This window comes from Cricetulus griseus, chromosome 2 (assembly GCF_003668045.3).
Source record: "Cricetulus griseus strain 17A/GY chromosome 2, alternate assembly CriGri-PICRH-1.0, whole genome shotgun sequence".
Lineage (NCBI taxonomy): Eukaryota > Metazoa > Chordata > Mammalia > Rodentia > Cricetidae > Cricetulus > Cricetulus griseus.
The window spans coordinates 329,398,032-329,416,810 of NC_048595.1; the positions used below are offsets into that span (position 1 = coordinate 329,398,032).

At 37.6% G+C, this 18,779-nt stretch overlaps 1 protein-coding gene across 7 annotated transcripts in view; it reads right to left on the reverse strand.

Annotated features, from left to right (window-relative positions):
• Positions 1 to 18,779, reverse strand: part of Gpbp1 (GC-rich promoter binding protein 1) — a 62,860-nt gene that overhangs the window by 34,017 nt on the left and 10,064 nt on the right. For 5 of the 7 annotated variants that reach the window (XM_027401488.2, XM_027401487.2, XM_027401484.2 and 2 more), the window contains one exon: positions 6,415 to 6,534. In XM_027401488.2, coding sequence (XP_027257289.1) covers positions 6,415 to 6,477 — 63 coding nt within the window. In that variant the 5' untranslated portion in view covers positions 6,478 to 6,534. Of the gene's footprint in view, positions 1 to 6,414; positions 6,535 to 8,679; positions 8,860 to 17,592; positions 17,702 to 18,779 lie in introns of all 7 variants that reach the window. The other 2 variants (XM_027401485.2, XM_027401486.2) reach the window with 2 other exon arrangements.

The following is an 18,779-nucleotide window of genomic DNA, read 5'->3' on the forward strand; positions in this document are numbered from 1 at the left end:
TTAAAGGCATGCACCACCACCCCTTTGGAAAAACAAACAAAAAAAGCCAAACCTTAAAGTATCTACAAGAACTTATACAGCTCTAATCCCGTTTAGGAGAAATTATTTCTCTTCTCCCAACCTGTTTCCCTATTTATAAAAGGGAGTCTACAGAATACCTAAACATTGAAAAATACAATCTTTTCAGCAGCCCAACACTGTTCTCTATGAGACCATAATGTAGAACACAAAACAAGTCCTAATAAATAAGAAAAAATCAAAATAATTGATTATATTCTAGATGACCAAAAATAGACTAAAACTAGAAATAAAACCAACTTCAAAAACCACAAATTCTCAGCAACTGGACACTACTACTAAAGGATGAATGGCTCATTCAAACTAGGAACTGGGAGTATAAGTCAGTCAGTAGAGTACTTGCCTATCACCATATATGATCCCTAGCATGCCCAAAATGGGCACATTAAAGCATGCTTTTAGTCCCAGGACAGACAGAGGAGGTAGAAGAAAGAAGGCCAGGAAATAAATGTCATCTCCTCAGCTACATAGAGAATAAAGCCATTCTGTCTTCAAAAACAAATAGTTTTTTCTATTTTCTCTGAAAACTACAGGATACCTCAATAAAAGTTTATACAAACACATCAAAAAGTCTACATAGCACATATGTCCCACAAAGATACTTCAATGAACTCTACCAGTCTGACTGAATTTTGATCTGCTTATTCTACAAAAAATGCAATTAGAATGCATTTACAATGCAAGTTTATACTGCTTATATTGTTTTTAAAACCACTGCTTTTTAATTGTTGCCATGAAAGAACAAATGACCAGGCTGACCCAGTTTAATAGACCATACTAGGACCACACCCACAAATCCACAACACACAAGGTCAAGAAAAGAAGTACACGCCATACACCCGGGAATCTTTGAGTTCAAGGCCAACCTGGTCTACAGAGTGAGTTCCAGGACAACAAGGACTGTTTCACAGAGAAATCCTGTCTTGAAAAAAGGAAAAACAAAAAGGGGAAAAAAAAAACAAAACAAAAACAAAAACAAAAACAAACCCCAAGATATGTACTAGTGCACAAAGGCGAATGAAACTTAATTAGATCTGTCCAAATGCAAAAGCACTATGTAAATTGACCTAAGGCACAGGTATAATCAGATGCTGTAGTTTATATTTTGACCACATGATGGGGCTAAAATACTACACATCCCAGAAAGGCATGAAAGTGCAATATAGCATTATCACCCTTAATTCATCTATACATCATTCCAAACAAAAGCTGAGGACTATCATTATACTGAACTAAAGGGTGCAATAATAATGTTTGTTCCATTTATTTGAGACAAGATTAAAAGCAGAGACATGCATAATACAAACGAAAGTCTCAGTAGAGAACAAGTAGTTAATTACAAACAGAAATCTAAGACTGGTGGTTTTTAAGATGAAAGAATAAGCTGAGATGTTATAACTAGAAAAAGAAAAATCACTAGGGCCAGGAATGCTGGCACAGGCAGAGGCAAGCAGATCTCTCTTGAGTTCAAGGCCCACATCCAGCCAAGTCTACAGTAAGTTCCAAACAGCCAGGGCTCCAAAAGTAATATTAACACTAATATTAACAGTAATAATCAATTACTGTATTGTATGTATACACACACACACACACACACACACACACACACACACACACCACATCACACACACATCCCATCCCATCCCATCCCATCCCAAAATCCATAAACTTGTAGTTGTCTCTTTGGAACACCGATTCTCAACCTGTCAAATCAAGACCCCTTTTGTCAAACCTCTCTACCTCCAAAAAATATTTAAACTATAATTCGTAATGGTAGCACAAATAGTTATAAAGTAGCAATGAAAACATGAGGAACTGTATTAAAGGGTCCCTTTAGGAAGTTTGAGAACCATTGCTTTAGATTAAGACTACAAAACCAAAAACCTAAATCTTAAGAATTCAGACTGACCACTCAAGAAGTGATAAGTTTGGTTAGAAAATTTGGAGCTGTAAACTCTGCTACTAGAGAGATCAAATAGGGGGATCAAACAAATCCAAGGGCTAGCTAAACTAAAGGGAATGATTGATGCTAGTCTGAGCAACATGGTGAGGTTCTGTCCCAAAATAAAGAGCAAGGTGCAGTGTCACACACCTGTAAATCCCAGAACTTGAAGCTGGAAGAAGCAGGTTCAAAAGTTCAAAGGTCATACTCCACCACACAGAGATTCGAAGGTCAGTCTGGACTACATAAGACCCTATCTTTCTTTAAAAAAAAAAAAAAAAAAAAAAAAAAAAAAAAAACTTAATGAATGGATAGTAAAAAGCACCAGCTCAGTGGCAGAGTTCATCACAATGAACTAGTCACTTATTAATGATACTCCTCATTCTAGAAAAGTACTAAAAGTTTACTGTAATCTAACAGTCTTCAGCCCTTATCCTGGGCTATTAATGTTTAAATACTGATAAGCTTACAAACTTTTGTTATGGCAATTTCACTTTCCAAATAGCTTTCGGCAGTCTTAAGACTCTTTTACAAATAGAATAACCTTAAATTACTTTAACAAAAATAGAAAGGTAAGCAAGAAATCCATACACATGGACTCTAAAATTGGCCTTGGGACATAAGGGAGGCTGCCTATAAATTGGATAGGTTAGAGCAACTAGGGGTCTGAGAAAGGCTGGCACAAATTGTAGTAACTATGTATGGGGAAACAAGCAGGAAAACAGTAACAAAAATTAAGTTGGCTGTGACAGAACACACCTATAATCCCAACCCTTGGGAAGCAGATGGGAGGAGAAAAAAATACATGACACCTAGGCTTAAGAAATGAAAGCTAAGGGGCTGGAGAGATGGCTCAACAGTGAAGAGCATCTGCTGCTCTTCTAGAGGACCTGCGTTTAATTCCCAGCACCCACTTGGCAGTTCATACCTGTACGCAGTTCCAGGGTTGCTGACACCCTCATAACAGATATACATGCAAGCAAAATGCCAACGAACATGAAATAAATTTGTATGTGTGGATATGCATGTTCACACACACACATATAAAAGAAATAAAAATTCTGCCAGTCAGTGGTGGCCCACACCTTTAATCCCAGCACCAAGAAGGCAAAGGGAGGCAGATGGATTTCTGTTGAGTTCAAGGCCAGCCTGGTCTACAGAGTCAGTTTAAGGAAGCCAAAATTACAAAAAAGAAACCTGCCTCAAAATGTTAAAAAAAAAAAAAAAAAAAAAAAAGGAAATACTGTCAGCTCCAGTGGGTCTCTTTTCCTAACAATTTCAAGTCTTCTTGTTAATAGTCCTACAGTCTACAAAATGGTACATTTAATCATTTTCTCTAATTCCAAAATTAATTGTATGCCAAGAACATAGAATAAATCTGGATTCTAGTCTGGTTTCACATTAATTACGTTTAAAAAAAAAAAAAAAAAGGAGCAAGTTAACCTTCCCAAAATAACTGTACAAGACAGTAAAGCTTTGATGATCTCTAAGATTCATCTTCAAACTAAATTATGTTGTTGAGAAATAGCTCAATATATTTTAACAGAACAAATTTCCAAACTAAAATCATTCTCATTAGAACTATTTTTAATAAACTGATCACCTAATAAAACTGATCACTACATGGCTGCCTCACCGAGGTAAAGGCTCAGATTAACAGGCAAGCAGATGATCAATCAAGACTCATTGAATTCCTCTTTCCACAGAAGAAACAAAGTAGAATATAGCTATTAAGCCAAATGGACTGTTTCTAGTTACAATCTCTATAATCTAGAATGCTAAAAATTAATTTGAAAATATTCTTCATTCTTTCTTTCTGAGTGGAACTTAAAAGAGTACATTAAACTAGGTAAAATATGGTATCCTTAGAATAGCTTGAAATATAAAGGACATTAGAATACAAATTATAAAACTTGATCTCCACTCTGAGCATATTTACTACATCAAGTATTTTTGGTCTCTCTCCTTGTACCGAGCCACAGACCTCTTAAAAGCTGTGGAAATCGGGGGCTGGAGAGATGGCTCAGAGGTTAAGAGCACTGACTGCTCTTCCAGAGGTCCTGAGTTCAATTCCCAGCAACCACATGTTGGTTCACAACCATCTGTTATGAGATTTGGTGCCCTCTTCTGGTGTGCAGATATACATGGGGGGAGAATGTTGTATACATAATAAATAAATAAAATCAAAAAAAAAAAGCTGTGGAAATCCCTAAGTAGTAGGAATTCCTTTTCTTACTCATAACAAGCTTCTTTAATAACTCCAGAGTTGATGGTAATGTAATTAAGATGCCCCATAAGACAGCCTAGGAAAGTTCTGAAGGGCCTTCCCAATAATACACCCTATTCATCTATATCCTTTATAAGGCTGGCAAAACAAGTATTTCTCTGAGTTCTATAAGCCATCCTAGCAAATTCATCTAAGGAGGAGGTTTATGGGGGTTCTGGTTTATAACCAGTTAGTCAGAGAGTATGTGGTGGTACCAGCCAGTAACTCCACTTGAAGTAAGAAACAAGACTGAAAACTAACTCAAAGCCATCCCAAATGAGTAAGATGGCCAACCAAACAATAGTTTAAAAAAAAAAATTAAATATAGATGGCCTAGACAAGTTAGTGTTATCTGTAATGAGTGCAGCTTACAAGGCTGACTACCTCTGTAAACTAGGCAAATAATAACAAAATTGGATTGTAGGCTATTCAATTGGTGAGCACTGAAAAATTGCCTAGTGAACTGGTCAGAGATGTTTTGTACTGAAAGTAGAAAGGAACCAAGGGGGTATATTTTTTCCACTCCCTTTTTAACACAAAAAAGGAGAGGAAGGGAATAGAATGGGTGAAGAGAAAAGGGAGAACAGCAAACAGGAAGAACAGAAAGGGGCGATGGTTTGTGCCTATAATCCCTGCACTTGGTAGTTTAATTCCTAACACTCTGGAGAATTTTCTTATCATATTTTGGGGGGGGATGCTACTTCCAATGCCAGTTAAATCTCCAGTGTTAACAAACATTATACCATTTTATTAACTAAATGAATATTAGTGAGTTATGTAAATTCTTCATATTCCCAAAATGTTAGTCACAATTCAAAATCTTGCTCAGTTTAAAAGTCTTCAAGGTGACTGAAAAGGTAGAAAGTAAAGCCAGTAATCAGAAAAGTACAGACATTCTTATGAATCTAATATGTTTGAGTCAATGTCTCTCCATTTCCTATGTGCCCTTAGAACAAATTTTAGAGACTGCATGTTTATTTTTTTAACACTTTTAACCAAGTTCTCCACTGTTTTATGACAACACTTTCGCTGCCACCACCTACTTTCCAGTCCCTCTGTAACTGCAGACAAGGATTCTGTCCAACTGCAACTGAAGAGGTTATATTCCAAGTGATAATTTTCTCTGCCCAACACCCATTCACAACTGAACAATTTCAGGTTTTTCATCCAAGAATATTGAGGTCCATTTCACTTGGTTTAGCTCCCTACTTAATAGACTTTTACAATGGTAAGAAGCCATGCTCAAAGGAAATCAAAAACAGAGCATGAGAAAGTTTAAGATTAAAGGACCCTCAGAAACAATGGAGATTTTTTAGTGGGAGGTGTGGGAGTAAGACACAGGAGGGCAGTGGATACTCTCAACAAATAGCAGTAAGCTAAACCAATGAGGCAGCAAGCACAGAGAGAACCAGGGAAACAACTAAGAGCCTTCTTTCTGGGGGTCAACAAACCTCAGAGACTGGCCTCAAAAACCACCCTTTATCTAATTAAACTGAGTCAGAACAAGGAGCAATTTATGCCCCAGGGCAATGTTGGGGGGGGGGGAGGCACAGCAACCAAGCAGCAATTAATGGAGCCTAGCAGAGAGTTGTGATACCAAATGAGTCAGACAGCTATACAGAGTCATCACTTCCCATGTCCTTTAATCTGGAATACAGTCATTTTACTTTCCCTGTCCAAACATGAGGTAAGTAATTGAAATCCATGGAACAAGAAGTGGGAATAAGTCTAAAATATAACATTCATGAAATCAGGATCAAATTAAATATTTGCCAAAGTATACTCTGCAATCTTTACCTTATGTATGTTATCATTACTACTTAGCAGTAAAGTAATAAAAATTATCTTAAAAAGGTAAGACAAAAGTGTCTGACTAGTATGATTTAATATGTATGAACACTCAACACTACAAAAACCACCTTCAACAAAAACAACATAGCAACTGCCTTTACTTTTCTCCTTATACTGTGACTTAAAGGCAGGGCCTTATACAGGTTAGGGAAGTGTTCTACCAGGAAGCGATACTCAACCCCAGCCCAAGTCTTCACAATTTGGTTAAATTTGTCTACAACATAAGCAAAAATCAAGGCAGACAGAAAGGCACAGAAATAGGGGGAGGGGTGAGTACCTTTGTTGATGATGGTGGAGTAGGAAAATTAAGCCAGGCTGGAGCAAAGTCATGCTGCGCCATTTAGGTCCAGTCTCTCCAACTCAATGAAACAAGGCTTCAACACCTCATGGCAAGTCCCTGTCATATAAAAATGGAAGAAATTAGATCTATGGTTTCTGAACAAATTTATTTCCTTATGCTGTATCTCCTTTAAATTACAACTGGCTGGGCGTAACGGTGCATGCCTTTCAGCCAAGCACCCAAAGTCAGCCTGATTAACAGAGCAAGTTCCATAACACCTGTGGCTACAGAGAGACCCCCCCTGTCTCCAAAAAAAAAAAAAACCTGAATTACAGTGACCAAATTGTAAGATTGCATTTGCTATTGCTAAATCGTAATTATAGGAGACCATTGTTTTGAACTAAGTTCCTGAAGTAGACCCCAACAGACCAAACTAAAATTCAAAACAAAGTTTCTCATACTAAAGTTCCATATCACCAATCTCAAAGTTACTTATTGTCCAAAATTAAAAAAAAAAAAAATTAAGGAAGAAAGGTAATAGCCAACTTTTCTAAACAGACCAGTTTCAAAACACATAATGATGTTCTTTCACTTTCATCCCTGCCCAAAAAAGTAACCTGAAGTAACCTGATAATTAACCAATTGATTGTCTACTACTGTTTTCCTGTCCCCTCTTTAAAAAATTAACTTTGAAAGCCAGGCATTGGTGGCGTACACCTTTTAATCCCAGCTCTCGGGAGGCAGAGGCAGGGGATCTCTGTGAGTTCGAGGCCAGCCTGGTCTACAAAGCAAGTGCCAGGATAGGCTCCAAAGCTACACAGAGAAACCCGGTCTCGAAAAACCAAAAAAAAAAAAAAGATTTTTGAAAGTATCAAACTGTTTCTTCTGTTTGCTTCTTCAGCTCTTGTATCTATAAACCTATTTACATTCAGTCCATCAAAACATGTTCTCTATTTTATAGAAAAAGGTTTCCCAATTTCTGGAAGAGCAAATAAGTAAGATCTCTAAGTTTGTAAATTCCTCTGAAGTGCAGCAAGTGCACTTAATTACAAAGGCTTCCCCACAGCTCTGTGAAATATTCTTATCCACACCCCAAAAAGAATTTTAAATATAATTAACTGCCAATTTTCAGAAAACGCAAAACAATTACAGGAATAGCTGGGTGGCGGTGATGCACACCTTTGATTCCAGCACTGAGGAGGCAGAGACAGGCAGAATGCAGCCTGGCCTACAGAGCAAGTTTCAGGACAGCCAGGGGCAGAGATTTTAAATTTAAAAAAGGGATATATGTAGGAAGTAATACAAGAACTCCAAATGACAGGATATTGTAAGGATCCTGAAACTAAAAGAAAAAACCTGATTAATCCATCCCTCTAGCTTCACTTGCTTTTCGTCACTTGCTTTTTTATGGCCAATATTAAGGTCACGTAGCTAAGCAATAGTCTTATTTACTTTGCTATACATGATTATCTCTGACAAGCCATTCAGGATGGTAACAGCTGCCTCATCAGGTTTGTAGCAACTTGAAGGTAGTTCTTAAATCAATTAATGCCACCAACCATCCACTTTGGCCTATAAAAGTGCCTGGTGACTGCTGACTTTGACATTAGAAAGAATGTGGTACACGTGTTTAATACCAGCACTTGGGAGGCAGAGGCAGGCAGAGTCCAAGGCCAGCACAGTCTAAAGATGAAGAGGTAGCACCAGGATAGCTAGGGCTGTTTACACATAGAAATTCTGCCTTGAAAACCAAAAAAAAAAAAAAAAAAAAAAAGGAAACTACAACTAGATATTTCCCCCTAAAATCTATAAATACTCAATACACATATAAATATGCCCTCAGCATCACTAGAAAAAAGGCCATTAGAGAAATGTAAGTCAAAACTACCATGAGACACTAGTTCACACCCACTAGGTAGCTATATCTTTTTTAAAACAGAAAAAAAAAAGGGATATTGAAGATATTAAGAAATTGGAACCCTTGTGTGTTACTGTTAAGATAAAATTGTATCACTATAGACTACAATTTGGCAATCCTTCAAAAAGCTAAAACACATAATTACCCTATTATCCACAATACCTTTATTCAGTATGCTCAAAGAATTGAAAAATCATACTTTAAAATGTGTATACCAATGTTTGCATCAGCACTTATCACAATCATCAAAAGGTAGAAACATCCCAAATGTCCATAAACACACAAAATAAGCTAAACGTGGCATACATGTTTTGTTTAACTTCTTTTAATGTATTGTTTCTTACTTTATGTGCATTTGTTTATTTTCTCCTTCATGTATGTCTTTTTGAGGGTATCAGATCCCCTGGAACTGGAGTTACACAGTTGTGAGCTGCCTTATGGGTTCTGGGAATTGAACCCAAGTCCTCTGGAAGAGCAACCAGAGCTCTTAACCGCTGAGTCTTCTCTCTAGCTCCCAAAATTTTCTTTTAGGAAGATAAACACATTGTATAATTTCATCTAAGTACATCATGGATGTTCAACTAAATGTCAATAAATCCGTACTTCTTAAATGTTAATTACGTATGACTTTTACCTCAATGAAAATAAGTGACAAGAACACAGTATTATAAACATTCAATAAACTATAAATCTAGACACAGGCACATAATACACACACATTGTGTATGGGAATTGCTTATCTATGCAATTTTAAGTACTCCCACATCCAAAATGTATTAATTACAGCTCTGTAGTAAAACAGCCTTACAAATAGCACATTAATAAACAGATCAATGTGAACATCACTAGTAATGAACAATTTGACAATCTGTGCCATGGGGCAGAAAGCAATAAACAAAACCAAGCTTCTCTCCTTATTCTACCCCCAAAGATGCCTACCTTCTATATAAACACAAAAAAATTCAACTTAGGCAGGTGGATGGCTCAACAAGGGTACTAGCTGCCAACCAGGACAACCTAAGTTCAAATTCTAGAACCTACATGGTAGAAGAGGCGACTTTCAAAAAAAAAAAAAAACAAAAAAACAAAACTCTGGTCTGGACATCAACATGTCCCACCTCCACCACACCTACAAAAAGGCAATCTTCAATCAATCAAATCAATGTTTGGGGGAGGGTTGTTTTTCTTGTTTTAAGAGAAAGACAAAATAACTAGTTCAAAAACCCCTTAGACAATATAATGTTACAAGGCTGGAGAGAAAGCTCAGTGGGTAAAAAGGTGTCTTCTGCCTCATCTGATGAAATGAGTCCAATTCCCAAGGCCCACAATAAATAAAGAAGAGACCTCCAGTTGTTCTCTGACCTCCCCGCATTCACCATAGTACATACGTGCACAAACAAAAGAGTAAAACTCAATTTAAAAATTAAAAACAGCAATCAGGGTACAAAACTTTAAAGAATATATTTTTTATAAACTAGTCAAGCTGTTAAATGTCCATTTTTTTAACATATGTGCATGTGTGCTCAGCACGGGTGTGTAGGTATATTCACATGCATGTAGAGACCAGAAGTCTTTCTCAACAACTCTCAAGGCATTTACTGAGCAAGGGTTTGAACCTGAATCTCATGAATTCAGCTAGTCGCCAAAACCAGATTGCTCCTGGGAATACTGTCTCTACCAATGGAATTATAGTTGAACCTCCATAGCCACTCACAGATATGGTTTTCTGAAGATAAAACGTGATATTGTAATTCCCACCAGTAACTTCTCATTGTTTTATCTTTGTGTCTGACTGCTGAGCTTGTCTTCAAGCTCAGATATTTTATCCTCTCCTTGACTCATTCATTTTTATTCTATTACACAAACTTTTTTATTGACTTATGTTTTTCACTCACAGAATTTCAGATTTTTTCCTCCAATATTTCTATCTCTTTAAAAACCAATTCCCCAGTCAGGTGTTGGTGGCGCACACCTTTAATCCCAGCACTCGGTAGGCATCGACAGGCAGATCTCTGTGAGTTTGAGGCCAACCTGGTATACTGATCAAGTTCCAGGACAGCCACCAAGCAATACAGAAAAACCCTGTCTTGAACAAAAAAAAAAAAAAAAAAAAAAAAAACACCAATCCCCCTTTCCAATTTCGAATTGCTTCCCTTTCTTTTTCTGTGGTTCTCCTGTATCCCCAATCAGGATCTTACTTTCTTCGTTCATCTCTTTAAACACACTTTAAAAAAAAAAATCATTCTTTTAAATTATCTGCCTGGAATTCCATCTAACTCACTCTTGCTAGATGCCATTACTGTATGATTAGTAATTTGGGAATAGGGTTATGTTGCCTTGGGTTTTTTGTGTTTCTTATGTTACTGTTTTGAGATTTACAAATCTGGATTTTTGTTTCACTGCTTGACATTTTGCCAGCTATATTCTTTAAGTCAACACATTTGCACTCTTCAAATGGTACTAGGGTGCAATAGAGTTTAAGTACATAGTTCAGAAAATAATTCCCCAGTCCCAGGTTGCCTTATAGGTCTCTATATTATCTCAGAGTAGACTATTAACCATGAGACCAACCACAGCTACTAGATAATGCCACTATGCAAATGTCATGTTTGCCAATTAACAACAGTGTCCCCTTTGACCTCAATACATGTTAAGAATTTAACCAATCAAGGATAGTATGGTGAATACTGGGATTTTAGTTGCTAAGATAGGGGTTGGGAAAAGTAGAATGGATAGAGTACTGAACTGATTTTGGAAAGAAAAAAAAAATCATGTAACTGGGACACTATTAAAGAGTGCTAAAGCTATGTATGGTTGTAATTAAGAGGTTAAAAGAGAGCAGAGCAGTGGTGATTCAAGCCTTTAATCCCAGCACTCGAGTGGCAGAGACAGGCGGATCTGAGTTCCAGGCCAACCTGGTCTACAAAGTGAGTTCCAGGCCAGCCAGGGCTACAGAAAAACCCCATTTTGAAAAGACATATCCTCCTCAGTTTACCTCTTACCAGAATCTTTACTTACATGGAAAAGAAATTATAAGGTAGGTGTTGGTGGCACACGCCTTTAGTCCCAGCATTCGGGAGACAGAGGCAGGCGGATCTCTGTGAGTTCGAGACCAGCCTGGTCTACAAGAGCTAGTTCCAGGACAGCCTCCAAAGCCACAGAGAAACCCTGTCTCAAAAAAACAACAAAAATAAAATTGTTATTTGGGTTTGGGGGGGGGGGGGCGCTTGAGAAAGGGTTGCTCTGTGTAACAGCAGTTGGCTGGCTGTCCTGAAATTCACTCTGTAGACCAGGCTGGCCTCAAACTCAGAGATACGCCTGCCTCTGCCTCCCAAGAAATTGATACTTGTTAAGAGTTGCATAAGCCGGGCATTGGTGGCACATGCCTTTAGTCCCAGCACTCGGGAGGCAGAGGCAGCCGGATCTCTGTGAGTTGGAGGCCAGCCTGGTCTCCAGAGCGAGTGCCAGGATAGGCTCCAAAACTACACAGAGAAACCCTGTCTCGAGGAAAAAAAAAAAAAAAAAAAAAAAAAAAAAAAAAAAGAGTTGCATAAATGTTATCCCCTCCAAAAACATTATATTCTGGAAACAAATTGTTTTAATAAGACTACTAATATACATACAATAAAAACACACAACTGAAACACTTTACAGGGCTGAAAATACAGCTTAAAGTAGTACTATGTATACATACTATGTGAGATCTTCAACTAGTAATTCACACACATACAAAGCCAAAATCTTATAAAGAACTGATACTGAGCTAAAGAGATGATGTCTCCATGGTTAAGAGCACTACATACTCTTCCAGAGGACTCAGAACCCACATTGGGCACCTGGTAGCTGCCTGCTGCCACATATGGAAGGAATCCAAAGTCCTCTTCTGACTTCACAAGCACTCACACTTGTGGCAAATATTCACACAAATGCATATACATAAACAAAACAAATGATTATTCTTTTAATTAATTCAGTATCAAGAAATAACATTACTCATGCTTTGGTTTCAAGACAAGGTCTCATTTACCACAACCTGGCCTCAAACTAGCTAAGGGACCATCAGAGCTTGATGAATTCCTGATCTTCCTCCCTCTGCTTCCCAAGTATTGCAATTACATTCTTGTACCACCACAGCCAGGTTATTTGGTGATGGAGATCATCTTGGAATCTCAAGTTTGATAAATGGTAGACAAGCCATTATCAACTAAGCTACATCCCCAGGCCACTTAATGTACACAAATTTAAAAGTTGAAGCCTCATGAACTTTCTCCCTTCTAAGTATATACATACATATACATACTTTTATAGATATATATACACACACATACACGTGTTAAATAATAAAAGGAGGCCATGAACTTAAAGGGACAATGGGGAAGGGTTGTGAGTGGGAGGGTTTAGAGAGAGGAAAGAGAAGAGGGAAATGACATAATCATAATCACAAAAGATAAAAAAAAAAAAGTGAAGCATACCAATTTATACATACTGGGTTTCCTCACAAAATTTAAGGGGGCTATTCAACAACTCAGTACACAGGGTCTTTTTTGTGTTTTAAGGGTTGGTAAAGGTAAATTTTAAACTAGAATTGTACTGCAAACAGGATGGACTAATTGAGACAAAATTTAATTCAAGTCAACTCATTCACTGAATGGCCAACATAAACTATTGGGCTAAGCAGTGGAAGACACAAGGCACAGTGAGCAGTCAGTTCTGACTTTAACAACAAGCTAATAAATAACCCTAAAACTAGGTTAAAGACAAAAGATCCTTTCAAGAAACTTTAAAATATAACTTTTCTCACAAGTATTTACTATTAGAAAAAGTCCCAGTAAGGTACAGTGGTCACATGCTCTGTAATTTCAGCACTCAGGATGCTACTGCTAAAGTTCATGGCCTCCCTGGGATACAGAGCACAACTGCTGAAAAAGCCAAAAAGCAATCAGGAATGGTGTCCTTTATCTGTAATCTGAGCACTTTCGAAGTGAGGCAAAGGATTACAAAAATCAAGCCATTCATTGCTGTATTGAGAATTATAGGCCAACCTTAGCTATGTAAGATCCTGTATCAAAAACACAAACACCAACATTATAAAGGTTCAGATAAAGGAAACAGAGGGGAGGAAACAGAATAATAAAAAGGGCAGTGGTGGACACACATTTAGTCCCAGCACTCAGGAGGCAGAAGAGGCTGATCTGAGTTCAAGGCCAGCCTGGTCGGTCTACAGAGCAAGTTCCAAGGAAGTCAGGGCTACACAGAGAAACTCTGTCTCAAAAAAATAAAATTAAAAATAGTCTATCCCTGAACTAGTCAATAAATGACAGAACCTAGAAAATAGGACTCCAGGTCTTTAACCCTGCTTAAGGCCAAGTGAGTAATGTATATGTATAATCTCAGCACTGAAGCACTGACAGGGGAGGCTGAGGCAGAAGATCACAAGCTTAAAGTCAGCTTGGGTTTTTACAAAGCAGGAGCCTATCTCAAACTTAATCTCTCCCTCTCCCTTCTTCACAGCTCTAAGAAAAAAGAAAAAGAACACCAATCTCTCTCCAACTTTCCCAAAGGATTTACTAAATAAATATACAAACTGTTACCTACTCTCAAGTGACTTCTCCTTGAGTCCTTTTATATATCCACAAAGATATATAAAATTTCTGGTTTACACTACAATACAGGCATAGTTTTAATGTTGTTTTTAAAACTCTCAGTGTTTTATCTAAATGAAGTAATTATGAAGCCTCTTAGGAGATGCTTAGTTTATCCTTATTTCTTACACATAACACTACTAGGCTCTTTAAATCCTACAGATGACTTAGTTCAATGTAACAACATCATGAATAAAATTGAATGTGTTTATGGCAATGGACCAAAAACAACATTCTGGAAAAACTTGAAATTACCTTATAAAATTTCACTTTTTAGAACAGGGCTTTTATACTATGATCCATAATTATCAAGTAGCTGGCTAATAAGCTATCCTTTAAAATGAGAGTAGTCACTGTTACTTTAACATTTTCAAACTCTCATTAGTCCAAAACACAAGACTACAATACTTGAAGTTACTTTTAATTAAGCAGAAAATAAAACTACCTTCAAAATCTAATACAGAAAAATAATAGAATTTATCATTATTTCTCCCTGCCTTAAAGGCACACATATGATGGGAGGAGGAGCAGGAGACACATTTGCCACAGCATGTGTGTAGAAATGACAGACTTGTGATTCTCTCCTTCAGGCTATAGGACCTCTAGAGATCAAACTCAAGCTGCCAAACTTGAACCATTATGTACTGAACCATCTCACCAGTCCTAACTGTTTTAAAGGTAATTTTCCTAACTATTTACAACAAAATAACAAGCCTCACAATTGTATGTTCAACTTTCTAGAATCACAAAATCTTCAGACTTAGAACTAGTTATATCAAACCATAATACAGGTCTTAATAACCTATACTGGGAAAAATCAGTAATATAGTCAAAATTTGTTCCTCTCAACTCAGGACCCCAAGTTTCCAAATACACTATTGTCTTCTTAGCAAATCAATTATTTGGAAGGTTCTACCTTAACAGGACTAAGATCAAAACATTTGCAGTCACTTTTATGCTCCCCCCTTTGGGGGGCAGGGGTGAGACATCTAATTTACTCAAATAAAAGTCTTTAAAAACTACTTGAATTTGGAACTTCGGGTTCCAAAATCATTTCAGCACTGACCTCCTAATATTGTCAGAGCCTAACCTTAACATTTTTCCAGAGTTCTGTTTAGTAAAGTCCTGAAAGGGATCTGTAACACTCTTACACATAACCAAAGATTAAACTAAGAAACTTAAAATACCGAATGATCAAGCTTCAGTCACTGCCAGGCATGGTAGCACAGGCCTTTAATCCCAGCACTCAGAAGACAGATCAAGGAAGATCTCAAGATTTCGAGGCCAGCCTAGTCTATACAGAGTGAGTTAGTTCCAGAACAGCCATGGCTACAGAGAAACCATTGGAGGGGGGAGGCGGGGCAAGACCGGCTGTCACAAATCTGCATTACCTTCTTCCATTCCTTCCTATCAATTAAATCATTAAATCAATACAAGAGACAGTATTTGGTATAAACAGTCATAGCTGGGCTACCCAGGTGGTAAAACAGGTTTAAAAAAAAAAAAAAAAAAGAAAAGCCACTTGCTATATAAGCTTAGAGATTCAAGTTCATTTTTCAGAAGCCACAAAAAATGTAGAAGGAGAGAACATACTTTTCTTCCAACTTCTATACACACATACCATGTACACACACACACACAAAAAAATGTCAGCCTCCCTAAGTCTCAAAAATTCTTAGCTGGAAATTGTGCTTACCATTCCATTTTAAAGACTTGGAAATAAGTGGATTCCGGTTTTAAATTATAGAGACTAATAGCAAAATACCTTTGTTTGATCCTTATGGCTCAATTCAAAATTAGAGAAAAAAAACTTAAAAGCCTCACAGTAGCCGGGCGTTGGTGGCGCACGCCTTTAATCCCAGCACTGGGAGGCAGAGGCAGGCAGATCTCTGTGAATTCGAGGCTAGCCTGGTCTCCAGAGCTATACAGAGAAAACCTGTCTTGAAAAAGAAAAAGAAAAAAAGCCTCACAGTAGCTAAGTATTTATCAGGTAAATTAGAAGTTCATTCAACACATAAATCTAAGCAAATAAAACAACTTCTAAATGATCAAATAAGTCAATCAAGCTATAAGTAACCCTTTACAAACAAGTTTCACTAGTCTCCAAGCAGTTAATACACCAAATTTAAACCTCAAAAAAGGATAAATTATCTATAATGTGAGTAATTCTGACTTTCAATAATACTGTGAAACAGTAAAAAACGAGAAAAGCACCTTGCCCTCCTAGTTTACATGAAGATGGGCTTAAGAAATTAAGTGGTGGCCAGGCATTGGTGACTCACACCTTTAATCCCAGCACTCTGGAAGCAGGGGCAGGTGGTTCTCTGTGAGTTCGAGGCCAGCCTGGTCTACAAAGCGAGTGCCAGGATAGACTCCAAAACAATACAAAGAAGCCCTATCTCAGGAGGGGGAAAAAAATGGCGATTTCAGGCTCTGATGAACTAGATAGAACATCATATGGACTAAAAGAAATGTAAGAATATAGAAAGCAAGTTGATCACTATATACAGTAGTCAGACAAAGGATAGTCAGAGAAAATCTATCTTATCAGGTAACGTCGGAGTTACAACTGAACTCGTCAGGTGCAATACTGCACAAAAACAGCCACAACTTGTTGAGACTAAAGTAGGGTGATCCCTGGAGCCCAAGAGTTTCCAAGTCAGTCCTCTCCCTGTAAGGAAAGAAAATGGAGAGAAAGGGAGCAGAGGTAGATGGGCTAATGAAAAACTACTGAAGAGACAACCTAAAGGCAAGGTAACTGGTGTTTTCCAAGGGGAAAAAAAGATAACTAGAGGCCTATGAAAACTAAGACCACAAAGTTGCAAGAGAAAATAAAAAATGTAAAGATTTACATAATAGTATGTTTAGTTCCAAAAAACAAGACACTGAAGGCTTTTAAGCAAAAAATTTGCCTTCTTTGTTTTTAATTGTGTGTGTCCACCACCATGTTCAACACAGGTACCCAGAAAATAGAGGTACCTAGGGTAGTTGCAACCAAACTTAAGTCCTCTGCAAAAGTCCACCTCTAAGCCATCTCTATAGTCCCAATTATTAGTACTTCTAAAGTATTATTATGCTGTGAATTAGCTATACAATACAAATGGTAAAGAAAGGAGGCTAATGCAGTCAGTCAAATGAAAATAAGGTGTGTATTCAACAAGTGTAGAAGCAATTCGATAGAAAAGGACATAAGAGATTTGAAGTGGAACAAATAGAATTGCTAATAGAGTCCATGGGGAATGGAAGCCAAAGATGATTCCCAGGTGTTTCAGTTTGATAAAGTAGATCAGGAAGTCATTTACTGAGACAAAAATGAACAGGAAAAAAGAGTAGAAAGTAAGGCAGACAATTTGCCTTGCATGCAGAAGACTCCCCTCAAAAGACAAAAGCTGTAGCTCAATGGTAGTGTTGTGCTTGCCTAGCATATCTGAGACCCCACCTCCAGCCCCAGGTTCAATCTCCAGGACTAAGAAAAAAAACAAAACAAAACAAAACAAAAAACCACACTGACTTGTGGTTGCCTTGTAAGTGTAAATAAGAACACAGTTTAACATGTGAAGAATTCAAAAGGATGGTTACATGATATGAAAATATGGGCTGGGCATTTAAGATTACCTAGATAGGGCCAGGCACGGTGATCCACACCTATAATCCCAAAATTCAGAGAGGGACTGCCACAAATTCCAGGTCTGATGACATATCTTGTTTGCAGGCCAACCAGATGCTGTCTCAAAATACAAACTTGCATGTATAAATATACCATTTAAAGCTATGATGCCATACCATAGACTACCCAAGTAATCATACCTAAGTATGATCCAAAAGTATAATACACTGTCTTAATTTTAAATGTTCCATGTATATACAAGGTGTGTAAAACACCACACATATGACACAAACTGCTCATTTCAGTCCTTTCTTTTTATATTTACCTATATATTTACCTCCAATTCTCTCTCTCCCTCTTGGCTGATTCCATGGTCGTCAATTTCCCATTTTGGGAAATTGTGTGTCTTTAGTTTCGGGTTGGTTTGTTTGTTTTGTTTTGGGGGGGTTACTGTTAAGACAAGGTTTCCTGGTTGGCCTGAACTTGCTATGTAGAATAGGCTGATCTTCAACTGTTTCCAAGGTACCTACCATGCATCAGGCCCTGTGTTCAATATACTGTTCAATATGTAAGAAACTATTTGTAAAAAAAATTAGAAGTTGGTATGGTAACCTAGACAATGTATCTATAACCCCAGTACTACACAGCTGAAATACAAAGATGTCAAGTTCCAGGCCAGACTGAGCTACACTGAGATACTACAAACAAAAAAAGAGAGTGGGGGTAAAAAAATGGAGGGCTCTTCTTCCAGAGGACCCAGGTTCAAATCCCAAGACTTCGTGGCAGACCACAGCTGTTTGTATATAACTCCAGTTAGTTCCAGGGGATCTGATACACCTTTTCTCTGACGTCCACCAACACCGGCATGCCCATGTTCACACATACATGGACATGCAGGCAAAGCACTCATACATCAAATAAGAACAATTAAAAAAAAACTTAAAATATTTTTTTAAAAAGAAAAAGTGCAAGGACATTAGGTTTTGGTTTTTTTTAAAAAGATATGAAGACGAGCTGACTAGGGAGGCAAACACCTTCCTTCAACCTCAGCACTGGAAAGCCAGAACCAAGAAGCAAGAGGATCATCCAAGTTCAAGATCAGCCTGTTCTACATAGTGAGTTCCAGGCCAGCCAGAGGTACATGGCAATACACATATACATACACACACTAAGAAATGAGTAAAGGGTGTTTCAT